We start from the raw sequence: 13,253 nt of genomic DNA, 5'->3' as shown, positions 1-13,253 counted from the left end.
CCAAGAAAACGTCCGACGCAATCCGAGACTCACGTTCGAAAAGCAGGAGGGCTTGAAGAAGTATTATGGGTATTCTGGCCATAATTCACTAGCTGGGCATATGTTCAGAACAGGAATTCTCCAAGATGATACGTGTCCATACCGTAATGAGCAAGTAAATCCACGTAACATTTTCTATGCAAGTGCCTTGCCTAAGGACGCATCAGACTGGAAATCCTTCGATACATAAACGAATCCGGGATATTCCGTTAGACGGGGGAATCACTAGGATATGAGTGCTCAGAGGCTGTGCTCCCCTCCGTCCTCCATCTCAAATCACGCCACGCCCATGTCGACCAGAAAGCAATGTCTGTTCAGAAGGTGAAAAATTGTAAAGCGACGTGCTACTGTGCATCGACTAGCCGCTGCCGAGGCACTCAACAAGCCCAAATTGCATCCGGTGGTAGATTTAGTCGTTGGTTCTGCGAATTTATGGAGGTACACGAAGTTTTCGGGGCTGAAGAGGGTCCCGGGGGTGCGACTACCCGAAAGTCGGTTTAGGAAGGCAAATGGCGACCGTGACTGCGATCGAGATCTACCTCCTGAGCGCAAAGTACTCACAGTCGCTGTCAGTTTCGAGGCCGCGTCCACAAGTGATGCCCCCATTGACCTAAGGATTTCTCAACGTGTGCCGCTAAACACTTCCGCGACCTCGGAGCGGGCGAATACATCGTGGTCTTTGTCCACCATGGCAAACAGCACCTCCAGCGATCTCGAGCCCGCTCAGGCCAAGATAATGCGGGTGCTCTCCGGGAGCCACAGCAACTATAGCTTTGAGCCGACCTTATCCCCACTCAACTACCTCATTTCTCGAAGAAGCAGGTAGGGGGTACAGTCGGCTCGCTTCAGCTCGTTTAGTAAGTGATTCAGCTTCGCTTCTCCGCTCCCTGCTCCTTTAGCCGGATTGAAGTGTTACCTTTAGTGATCAATACAGTCGCTGCAGCCATCTCGATCCTTTGATTGCGTCTTCTAGTTGGAAAATTTCAGCAGATTTTTACTGGCCTCGTCCACTGAGCCCTGGCTTTCCCACTGAGCGGCGTCCTTCGGGTATGTTTTTGAATACTCTACTGGGTATTCGCTTGTCGTCCATTTGTTCTACGTGACTGATCCACTGCAATCTATGTAGTTTTACCACGACCAATGAAGCTAGGTCGTCATAGAACTGATTGTATCTAATTCCCCAGTCAGTTCCATCTTTTACAGATCCAAGTATTCGACGTAAAACTTTACTTTCGAATGCGTCGATGGAATGTAACGCCTTCGTTAGATCTTCACACGACGTGACGTGGTACTGTGCATCGACTAGCCGTTGCCGAGGCACTCAGCTAGCCCAAATTGCATCCGGTGGTAGATTTAGTCATTGGATCTGTGAATTTTTGGTGATACACGAAGTTTTCGGAGCTAAAGAGGGTCCCGAGGGTGCGACTACCCGAAAGTCGTTTTAGGAAGGCAGATGTCGACCGTGACTGCGATCGAGATCTACCTCCTGAGCGCAAAGTACGAATGCGTCGATGGAATGTAACGCCTTCGTTAGATCTTCACAGCCGTACAGTAGCACAGGTTGTATTATGGTTTTGTAAATTTCTCGGCTTATTTTCGCTATACATCCTTTTACTCTTAATTATCCGTAAGACGGAGTAGTTTGACTTGTTGGTCATCATTATTCGTTGCTAAACTTCTTCTTTTTCATTACCATCTTCTACAATGTTTGCTCCTGAAGTCGCCCGTTGTCAGGTTTTGCGATATTGATGCCTGTTCTTTTGATTGGGTCAGGGTAAGTAAGTAGGTATCAGTAGCCGCTCTGAGGAGCCTAATTAGCGCTGTGGTGCGCCGTTTTGATGCCACCAACTTCGAAGACCGTGACTGCTGTTATGAAAGGAGGAAGGCAGAGTCTAGCCGGTTCGGATCTTTAGAGCCAGTTCGTAGCACTCACGAAGGAAAGCGGCGCTCCCACTCTAGGGCGAGAAATCTCTCTGAGGTCCCCAAAGAATGGTTTTCCCAGTGTCCGTAGCCTGACTCTAGCTAGAGCCGAACAATCACAGAGAAAGTACATGAGGGTTTCCTTTCTTTCTCCGCAACTTCGGCAATGCGAATTGTAGGGTATGCCGAGTCTGGCGGAATGATCCCTTATGGGCCAGTGCCCCGTGTAAACCGCCGTAATCTTGAATACATTTGCACGCGTATGGAAGAGGAGATCTCGTGTTCGGGCTATGTTATAAGCGGGCCAAATTCTCCCTGATTTGGCACAGCTCGTCAGCCTGCGTCATCAAAGGCCCTCAGCTGCTAGGTAGTGCGAGTAGATTCCGCTCCTGACAACTACCAGCGGAACACCGACTGTATTCATCGAAGGACTGCCAAGAGTAGAGCCTTGTCTGGCCAATCTGTCAGCCCGCTCATTCCATCTATATTCCAATGACCAGGAACCCAGAGGGAGGCGACCTTGAGCCTACCGCCCAGATGGTTCAGCGCGTCTCTGCACTAACCCCACCAGTCTGGAAGATGTCGTCGCTGAGTACAAGGCCTTGATCGCCGCTTAGCTGTCGGTCAGAATGACTATGTAATGTTTGGGGCTCGAATCTCGCTCAAGCCATCAACAGATTTCCAATATCGCCAGTACTTCCGCTTGGAACACACTGGCGAAACGTGGGAGACCATAGGACTCGATACACTGTGTGTATTCGACAAAACCACAGACCATCTTTGAATCGATTGTATTTCTTAGCGATGAGCTTCACCTTCTGCTCGTCTGCCAGGCGTTTGCTATTATATTCCTCAACGACTTTCCTGACAATATGCATGGGTTTCTGGTATTGGCTCTGGAGAAGGACACCTGTGGACCTTCGCTTATTAGTGACTTTCCGGCGACCGACGTTCTTGTCGGTTTTCACTTTTGAGGGATACCCCGATGTCTAGGGTTTCGAGTTTGGAATACAATGTCTGGTACTCGCTACATTCAGTTTGACGACAGTGGATTCCAGGCTGGAAACCACTAGTCCGTCTGCCGCCTCGCTCCGGGAGATCCCTGCGGTTGGTTTGAACACAACGGTGCTATTGCTGGCACCAAATAAACTGCTCTCGCCTACTCCCAGTCCGGCTCTACACACTCTTTGCCCGTCCGAAGACGGTTTCCAGCGGCCACCACTTGGAGTTCGTGTGAGGACTTGCCGAATTATGCAACTTTAACCTGAAGCATAATCAGACCAGGCCGCCCTGATTGGATCAACAATTTTGTTTTCTTTTCATTAATACTTAGGCCGACTTTTTGTGCTGCTTCATTCAGTTGAAAGAATACTTCCTTGGCGTCTGCAATTGGACGTGCTATAATGTTTATGTTGTCAGCGGATTCCACGATCTACCAAGATTTTTAGAGGAATATCCCGGTGATACCTAACTCCAGTTTGGGGATAACATATTCAAGGGCTAGGTTAAAAAGCATGGGGACGAGTCCATCTCCTTGCTTTAATTCGCAGTTTGTTTCGAAGCATTGCGTTAGCTCGCCAAGGACCTTTTAACTGGCATTGAACCTTCGCCATCGTCAGTTCGAACATTCGTACCAGTTATTCTGGTATGCCGAACCCGCGCATGACACGATATAGTGCTTCTCGTTTGATGCGGAGGAAGTCAACGAAGAGCTGATGCACATCGACACTTTTCCAGGGGTTGTTTGACCGTGAAAATTGGGTCCATCGTGGGACGTCCTTTTCGAAAGCGAGATTGGTATTCACCAATTAATTCGTCTGTGTATGGCTTTCACCTAGCCTGATTGATTTTCGCCAGGATCTTGTAGGACGTGCACTCTCCTTTCAGTTAGAATCCAACCCCAACCCATTCCTTGCGATAGCACGATATAATATTGTCCTTAATACGGGCAACTTGTGACAATAATTTTCTATGGAAAATAAAGAAAAAATTTCAATCCTGCAATGTCCCTATTTCATTTCAATTTTCTCATTCCAGGCCAAGGACTACGCATCTATAAAGACAACGCAACTGCCAATACCGTTGAGCCAACCCTTCTCCGGCGCTATGAAAATACTTGCCTCACGTGTGCAAGAAATTGATGGAGCTAGTAACTTACCGTTACATTCCACCCAGAAAATAAGGATCTAGGTCTCCAAAAAAGGAGTGGGAGAACTATTTTCTTTACATATCTTCCTGCACACAACCATCCACATGCGTGCCTTCGCAATATCAATACTCACTTCCCCTTGCCAGTTTCAATTTCGAGCCACTGAAACAAAAGGATCTGGAGGAAAAGAAAAATCATTGAGTTGAAAATAGCGGAACCACCTTGTCCAGGAAGAGCGCCAGAAGTAGTGTTCAGGATAAACAGGATAACGAAAATGCCATAACGAAGGTATTTTGTGTATTAGTCGAGAAAAGGATTTGGTTTTTCCGTTAACTTTTGAGCGGGACGAAAATAAAGGAGAAGAAAACACCCCGACGAAGAAGTGAAACTGGAATCTTGTAGTGAAAAGGATTTCTGTGTAAGACAAACTGGAAGCGAAAGGACTACAGAAAAAGTTCAACGTGCAAAGTCTTGGATTGTGAGAATTATTGTTTGAAATTGGAGAAGTGGAAAGTGGGTCAGCAGCCGGTGGAGGAATTCATGCAAGCATCCACCGGAATTGACTCTTTTAGTATTACTTAGTCGCGTAGACATTACAATCAGGACGGGATGACGCTAAAGCGTTCCGTTCGGCGACGCCAAAAGCCACCGTTTGCCCAACGAGCCAAGGATCAATGCCGGAAGTTTACCGCGTTCATGTTCAGCAATGTCGGCATTATTATGCTGGTGGTTATTTACACGATTGCCGGTAAGTCAGATGGCACAGGTGGGATTGGGAGTTTCACGTATTTCCTTATTTCGAGAAATTGAAAAAGCAATGTTTCTACCATCGACATCCTTGAGCCGGACATGGCTGCACTTTATTCTTGTAAATAATTAATATCCCCCAGCGGATCTTAAGGATACGCTGAGGAAATTTTTAAATTCTAATATAAACCCGAATGTTAACAACCCCTCCTCCTCCAGGAGTTTTCCGGTGAGAGCTTTCCGGCAGGACTGCATTTCTCAAGCACCTGCCGCTACTCTCTCCGGTATCCTTATCCTTAGTTCAAGATAGATCTTTTTAGTGGGAAAACATATCTTTCGGAGGTAAATGGATTTTCATTGCTTTTTCATTTGTTTGTTTTTCTTCCTCCATTTTCTCGGTACCCTCGGATTGCAAACGGATATTCACGGTGAACGTACCGCTCCTGGCGGATCATCCTTTTGGTGTAACACGATCTCATATCACTTCAACGGCATCACTTGCGGCGCATCCTTTCGCAACGGAGGATTTTCGACCATCTTTCGATATAATGCGGAAATGGGTTTCGGTTTGGTTTATGGCTTCCCTGACTTGGTCCTGCGGAAACATCAATGATGCATCGCTCTGAGGGTGGTTTTTCTGTCTGAACAATGAAATAAACTGGAAACCGCAAATGCATAATTCAGGTTCGTTTATGTTCATTGCAATCGAAGGCAAGGAGGCCATGGTACGTACGGAAAAGTCGAATAAGGAGAAAAACCTGCTGGCGCTCAAACTCTGGAATATCTCGTGCTGTGTTTCGAATGTGTTCAATGAGTCGTCGTATCGCAATTTGTAAGTACTCAGTTTTGTGTTTTGTTCGTTTTGACTGTAATTTGCTTGTGCTCGGTGAATGGCTCCCAGACGCGTTTCCATTACTGGAAACTATTTGATTTATAGATTTTCCGGCAGAGTGGAAATCCACTCAGCATTATTCATTGTCCGTGACACCCCATTATAGCTCTGGCGGCAATTTTCACCGACATCCCCCGATCAATTATTCATTCTATTTCCGACTATTATTGGCTTCTATTTAAAATGCACAAAAGTCCCGATCACCATCTAAAACTGTCGATATTCGAATCTATTTTCGTAGCATTTCCATTAAGATAATCATTTGCCCTGTTCACTTCCGAACTTGAAGTCGGATGGGAGTAATTTTTCATGAGATACTGCAGGAAGATGCACTCAGACTCGCAGTGCAAGATAAGTTTTGTAACTTTTCGCTAGTGGGGTGGAAATCAGTCGCCTGGAGGAAACGGAATAATGAATACTTGGCCTGCCTTATCTGCAAGGATCCCAGGCAAATGCCTGAGGGGTTTGTATTCATTTTTCTCCCTTCGAATCGCGGGGCTCGGGGATTATTTCCAGGACTCAGATGATGTCTCGAGTGTAACAATTTCAGGACAATTTGAAGAAACTCATGCAAGGGGGTGGAAAGGGCAGAACAGAAGCATGCATGACTTCTGTTTTTTAGTAATTTAAGTTCTAAAGTTTTCCTCATGACGACATTTCGAAATTTCTCAGCCCCTGTTTGCCAATACGGAAACTTTTGTAATAATGCTGGTGTCTTCCAATGCATGTGCGTTCTTAGTCTTCTTGATTTGCATTTTTAACTAAACGAATTTAATTAATTGTCATTTTGATGGGCGAATTGCTTTTGCTCTTTCATTTCATTGCAGAGTGGATCGTGAGATTCTTGCATTCCAGCGAAAAATTGTTAAACAGGCACAAAAAGGCAGTGGGTCCGGCGAGAATCCATGGAGTTTCCCTGGAGCGTTCCTGTACTCGTTGACGGTTATAACGACTATTGGTAAGAACAACTGGATCACTAAATTTTGTGTTTCTTTATGACATACAAGTTTTGAATAGATCTCCAATTAGGAAAATCAATCCAGAAAAAGGTCTCGGTAGAGATAGTTACAGTAGGTTTGGTGCCCTATTTTGATGCCACGAGCTCCTAACACTATTACTACTGTGAACAAAGGGGAGCAGACTCCAACCGCGTCAGATTAACAGAGCGAACCCGTACCATTTACAAAGGATATCAGTTCCCTCCCCCCCTCCTATACCTAAAGATCACTTTGAGATCCTCGAAGAATTCTTTACCTAGTGTCAGCACCCTGGTTCTAGCTAGAGGAGGGCAACCACAAAGAAAGGGGCTGAGGGTTGCGCTCTCTGCATGGAAAATTCGCAATACGAATCGTAGCGAATACCGAGTCTGACAACAATGGCCAATGCTCGGTACAAACCGCTGTAATCCTATATCCATTTGCTCCGCGTTTGACTCAAAACCTCTCGCGATCGGGTCTTGTTATGCCAGGGTCAAATTCTTCTTGATTTGGCGCAGCTTATGATCCTTTGCCATCTTTTTTTTTTTGGGGTAGGGTAGGTGAATGCATTTACGCACACAGTGTCGGACTCCCGATTCGGTACGTCGTCGGACTACCAACTAAACACCTCCCCATCGTCAGAGAGCTAGCCTGGAACCGTTTGTCACATTACTTCGGGCTAGTCCCCGAACTCTCCCGCCTTGCGGAGCCTTCAAATCAGGGAATTCATTTCACCAACGGGAGGGGAGAGGACGAAGGGAATTGTGAGTTCAACGAACCCCCTGCCATCCGGCTACTCCACCGGTCGAGTTCTATCTTCTTAGCAATGAGAAGGGCCCAAAGGTAATGGGCAACACGGTTCCACCTGTCAGCAGTCCTCAGCATCTCTTCCACAATGTTGTCTGGAGAGAGATCCCATGTGTTTAAATACGAACCCCATCCCACCTTCCACAAGAAAAAAAAGTGTGGTGGACATCGTCCACAACTCCATTGCAAAACACACAATCCGGAGAACGCGCCTTTCCAATCTTGTGCAGGTAAGACCGAAAACTTCCATGCCCACTTAAAAATTGGGTAAGGAAATAGTTAGTCTCACCATGCTCCCGATTCAGCCACGCCCCTAAGTTGCCGATGAGCCGCGCAGTCCATCTGCCTCTAGTTTCATTTTGCCAAGAGAGCTGCCACTCGTCTAGAGTGTGTTGCCGTTCTTCGCGAGCAACCACCTCCCTTGGCTCATCTCCCTTGCGCTTGTATATGGCCTGACGCTCCCTGGCAAGAAGGGCAACGGGCATAACTCCCGCGATCACCATCACAGCCGGTTCAGAGACTGTGCGGTACACAGACGCCACCCGTAAAGCTCCCCGTCTCTGTACTTGCGCGAGGCGTTTACGATATACCTCCTTGTTAAGAGCGCCAGCCCATACCTCTGCGCCGTAGAGCAGGACAGACTGCGTTGAGCTCATCAGGAGACGTCGCCTACTAGACGAAGGACCCCCAATGTTTGCCATTAGCCTACTTAACGCCGAAACTCCAGCCGCAGCCTTGTTCACTGCTGCTTGGATTTGCTCTTTGCTCTTTGAGTCAAGAGCCAACCCGAGGTACTTTACCGCTGATTTTGACTCGATTATCGACTCGCCGAACGATATGGGACACAGGGTCGGAATTCTCTTTTTAATCAGGATGACTACTTCGGTTTTTTCCAGAGCAAGGTTGAAACCATGAGCAGTCATCCATCCGCTTACCCGTCGCATCAATATGCCGAGTCTGCTTTGCGACAGTGCGTCCAGCAACAAGCGCTGCGACATCATCTGTGTAGCCGACCAGGCGCGACTCTTCTGGCATGTCGAGTTTAAGCAGACTGTCATAGGTAACGTTCCAGAGGTCCGGCCCTAGGATGGATCCCTGTGCTACCCCCGACGTGACCTCCATCCACCTTTGACCCTCTAGTGTTTCATAGAGCAGGGAGCGGTTCCTCAGATAGTCCCTCAAAATCCGTAAGAGATAGTTCGGCACGTAGAAGGTATTGTCTAGTGTGCCTAGAATGTCTTTCAATCTTACGGAATTGAAGGCGTTTCAGACGTCAAGCGTTACGAGGAGCACCACCCATCGAGTTCGGCGGCTATGTGCCTCTGCTCGTCGAACGACGTCCACGACCTGCATGATAGCATCAATTGTCGATCTCCCTGCCCTAAAACCAAACTGCCGGGGAGATAAATCTTCGGCAGCGCGTATCGCTTCAGCGAGTTTACTTCTGATGAGCTTTTCGAGCACTTTCCCAGCAGTATCAAGCATACATAGTGGGCGGTATGAAGACGACAATTCGGGATCGCCTTTCCCTTTAGGGATCAGGGCAAGCCCCGCTGCGTTCCAACGAGGAGGGAAAATTCCCTCTTTCAGGCAAGCGTTGAATGCGCCGAGCAGTAGGTCTAGCCGGTGTTGGAATACCAGTTTGTATACCTCTGCTGGAATACCATCGGGTCCTGGCGCCTTCTTGTTTTTCATAGAGAGGACTGCCTGTTCCAACTCTTTTATAGAGAAAAGTGGACAGTCCTCTGTGCTCTCCGCGCCGACGTCATCATCCCATACGGGGTGTGCAGGGAAGAGTGCCTTCACAATGCGGTCCAACTGCTCGGCCTTAAGTGAACAGGGTTTCCGCAGAGCCCCGATTTTTCGGGTTACAAGTTTGTAACCGAGTCCGCACGGATCCCCATTCACCTCGATCAGATCTTGCCAGCAGCGAGCTTTGCTCTTGTTTACTGCGCTGCGGAGTTTCCTTTTGGCTGATTTGTACTCCATCATTATGGTACATGACTCCCCCCGGTCGCCTAGACGTTGTGTTAAGCGGCGGAGCCTGTGACACTCCTTCCGGAGCTCGGCGATTTCCACTGTCCACCAATACATGGAAGGTTTGCCGCGCCTCCATGTTTTCCTGGACATGGAGGCTCCGCAGGCCGTCGTTATCAGGTTCATAACTGAATTTACGACAGTGTCAGCTGCGGCGCCACCGCCCCCAGGAGTACCCATCAGCGTGGCCCCACCTGTTCCCAGAGTTTCAACAAACTTCCCGGTGTTCACTTTTGCGACGTTCCATACACAGAAAGATCGCTGGGGTGGCGCACACGGAGAGTTTGTGTACACCCTTTCGAAAGCAATATATTGGTGTTCACTTGCCGAAAAGTCTTCCAGAACTCGCCACCAGCGACACCAGTGATTCCGACGCGAAGGTTACGTCTGGAATGCTTCCTTCCCAGCTCGGGTGCCGGAACGTTGCGGTGGATCCGGTGTTTAGAACTACCAGTCCTGTTCTCGCTGCCATTTCCAGAATTCGTTTCCCTCTGGAATCTGTGTGAGGCAAGCCCCATTCAAGTGCCCCAGCATTGCAGTCACCCCCGACCAGGATCCGCTCATCCGTGCTTAAGATGGCGTCCTCCAAAACATCAAGCCTCCGACGAAAGTCCGTCATCGTCTCATTCGGCGTAAGATAGACACTAAAAAAGTTATCCCTGAACACCGAATCCAGACAAAGCCGTCCCCTCGGCGTTAGACAAGAACCCCCAGGAGGGTGCCGTCCCGAACCCAGATGGCAGCGGTACCTAATATGTCTGTGTGCCATGAAACTGGGCCCTTGTTTCGGTACTGCTCACTGATGAGTACTAAATCAGCTTTGGTCTCCACAGCGAACTGCGCTAGCAACTAATGAGCGGTTGCACTCCGGTGCATATTGATTTGTAGGATGCGATTCATGTTGACCGTATCCTAGCTCTTTCCAGTTCTGCTCTGAAAACTGGACACCGCCCCGATCCCGCAGTGTGCGCAATGCTCTCATCAGCTGCGCCACGGTCCGTGCATAAGACGCAGCTTTCCTTTTCATTGCAGCTGTTCGCTTTATGGCCTGCCGGACCGCATGTACGGCATGTTGCCCTTCTGTCAGGTCCCCGACAGTTTGCAGATGTATGCCCATAATCCAAACATCTGTAACATTTGATTGGGCGGCCCGAATTCGTATCCTACACACAATTATTATTTTCCCGCTGTTTAGAACCTTCCTCGCGTATTGCTCGGCAACTTCCACCACAGCGAGTTTTTGGCCTCGGGAGTTTGCGGAGGTGATACCAATCCGGATATTGGTTACCTCCGGGCATTCGCGTTTGATGGCCTCTTCTACCTCGTTCGTTTCCGTGAGACAGTCAAGGTCTCGGATTTCTAAAGCACACGTGGGTTCCAGGCTAGAAACCAAAGCTTTTTCTCCTAGAAGCCCCTTGACTGCTTCACAGAACGTGACTTTATTTATAGTCTTCGGGCCTAGTTCGACTAAGACTTCAGCACCCTTCGTTTTACGTATGGAAGACACTTCCGCTCCGTTGTCTTCGGGTTTGATTTTGATCCTTTGCCATCTGGAGGCATCTTATTAGCCACCGTTCCGTCGTAGATGATCAGGCCTAATGGTAGACCTGCCACACGTCTTGACGAAGTGACATCCAGAAAAGGAACATGCACTGCGTTGAAAGAATAATTTAAGTTGATGGAATTGGAAGAAGAATCCATCGTGCGCTTTAGAAGAGCCTACGGTAATACTCAAGCGGCCGCAATGCGACTACCAGAAACTATAATCGCCTGGAAAGGTTCGAATCGGATGGGTTGTCGATCATCTGCGAAATCGGGTTTCTTTAAAGAGGTGCTTCAAGTGCCTCATGTTTGGAGACTTCGCTAAGGCATCTACCAGCGGCATTGATCGGTCAAATCATGGAGAGATTAGACATATTGCCGAAGAATGCAATAATGACCCGAAAGGCCTCTCGTGCGAAGGAAAGGAAGAAAGGTTAACCGACATATTGCCGGAAGTGCTAAATGCCTGGAATTTAGGAAGGCAATGACTGCAATGAAAAATGAGATCTATTCCGGAAAACCTCAATCATTGCAGGATTTACTTGAACAGACCACTTACGAATCTCAGAAGGAGATTGTCATCATAAGTGAAACCTACAGTAACCCAGGTGAAAGTGCGAAAGAAACAGAAAGTAATCGAGTGCAAAGACCTAAACGAGGTCACATGACGAGAGGATATCTGTGCTGCGCAAAGGGAACAATTCAACCTTAGCGACCTAGAAGACAGTGCCATCAAAAGGGAAAAGAAGGCACAAGGAGGTGCAGAGACCGCTATTATTAGCTTGTCGGTGAAATCAGGGATCAAACTGACTACTGCGGACAAGGTAAGTATAGGTTGGATCGTGCGCCGACTTAGGGAGCAGGCATCTCTTAAGAGATGCTTCAGATGCCTCGATTTCGGCCACATTGCAGCCGCATGTAATAGTGAGTATGATAGGTCGAGAAGATGCAGGAAGTGCACGGGAGATCCACGATGCATATTGTACAAAGGGAAAGAGGGAGTAGACGACCAGCACGTTGCAGGCGGTGGCAGGTGCCCGGCATATAGAAGGGAACTGAATCGTAGGGTCAAATGAGGTTGATACAAATCAACCTCGACCATTGCGAGGCAGCTCAAGACTTGTTCTCGCAAACCACTCGAGAGTCGAATGTGGACGCGGCGGTAATATGTGAACCGTACCGAAATTACGTTAGAGCGACATGGGTGAAAAACTCATCGGGGAACCCGGCGATATGGGCATAAGGACGGCAAGCCATTCAAGAAACAATGGCATTCCCAGAAGCCGGCTTTGTAAAGGCAAAAGTCAACGGCGTCCATATTTACAGTTGTTATGCTCGCCCTAGTGAAATATGAGGCGATTCTAGACAGCTTGGTGTTGGACGCTAGGGATCACGGCCCCCAAAATCATTGCCGCCGATTTCAACGCGTGGGCCTTAGACTGGAGAAGTAGAGTACCAAACCGCAGGGCCAAATTTTGCTTGAAACCGTCGCGGAGCTGGACATCGTACTAGTCAGCGTTGGCTGCGTGCCCACCTTCTGAGGCAGAGGGCTAGGCTCAGTCGTCCATGTAACCTACCTCAGTACCTTGTTAACGAGAGGGATAGTCTGGCGGGTGAGTGAACTCTACATTCACAGTGACCACCTTTCTCGACATCAGGGACCGAGGAGGTGACAAGTAAGTGAGCAACAGAAGCGATAAAACCAGGATAGCTGGGTGGTCCACTGAAGCTTTCCAGGAAGAGCCATTTCTGCCGGCCTTAGAAGGAGGTTACGACCCGAAAGGAATGGCGCTGGAAAAAAGAGCCAGTTATGTCAACGGGTAAATGACCCTTCAATGCCGCGACGCAAGTTTCACCACAGTAGGAAATCAAACTACTGGGGGGAACCAGGAAATTGCGCTATTGAGAGCATCGTGTCTGTGAGCGAGGAGGCTTTTCCAAGGGACGAGAGGGAAGCCAGAACATTGGCAGTCGGAGAAGGAATACCACATAAGCCGAATTGCTACAAGCAGTTGTGCCTTGAGGTAAATACGAGCCTGTGGGGCGCTGCTTACAAGGTTGTAATGAACAGTGACGTGCCGCGACTCTTGTTCAAAATGACGGTAATTCCTTTCCTATAACAGGAAGAAAGTGGATCTCAACC

General features: G+C 48.3%; 1 protein-coding gene across 3 annotated transcripts in view; it reads left to right on the top strand.

Moving 5' to 3' along the window:
• Positions 1-13,253, top strand: part of LOC119656073 (potassium channel subfamily K member 15) — a 168,359-nt gene that overhangs the window by 49,219 nt on the left and 105,887 nt on the right. For all 3 annotated transcript variants that reach the window (XM_038062354.1, XM_038062355.1, XM_038062353.1), the window contains exons 2-4: positions 3,997-4,856; positions 5,540-5,687; positions 6,575-6,705. In XM_038062354.1, coding sequence (XP_037918282.1) covers positions 4,718-4,856; positions 5,540-5,687; positions 6,575-6,705 — 418 coding nt within the window. In that variant the 5' untranslated portion in view covers positions 3,997-4,717. The remainder of the gene's footprint in view (positions 1-3,996; positions 4,857-5,539; positions 5,688-6,574; positions 6,706-13,253) is intronic.

This window comes from Hermetia illucens, chromosome 4, assembly GCF_905115235.1.
Source record: "Hermetia illucens chromosome 4, iHerIll2.2.curated.20191125, whole genome shotgun sequence".
NCBI classification, from domain to species: domain Eukaryota; kingdom Metazoa; phylum Arthropoda; class Insecta; order Diptera; family Stratiomyidae; genus Hermetia; species Hermetia illucens.
The sequence above is the reverse complement of the archived record's forward strand: the minus strand, read 5'-3'. Positions and strand labels throughout refer to the sequence as shown.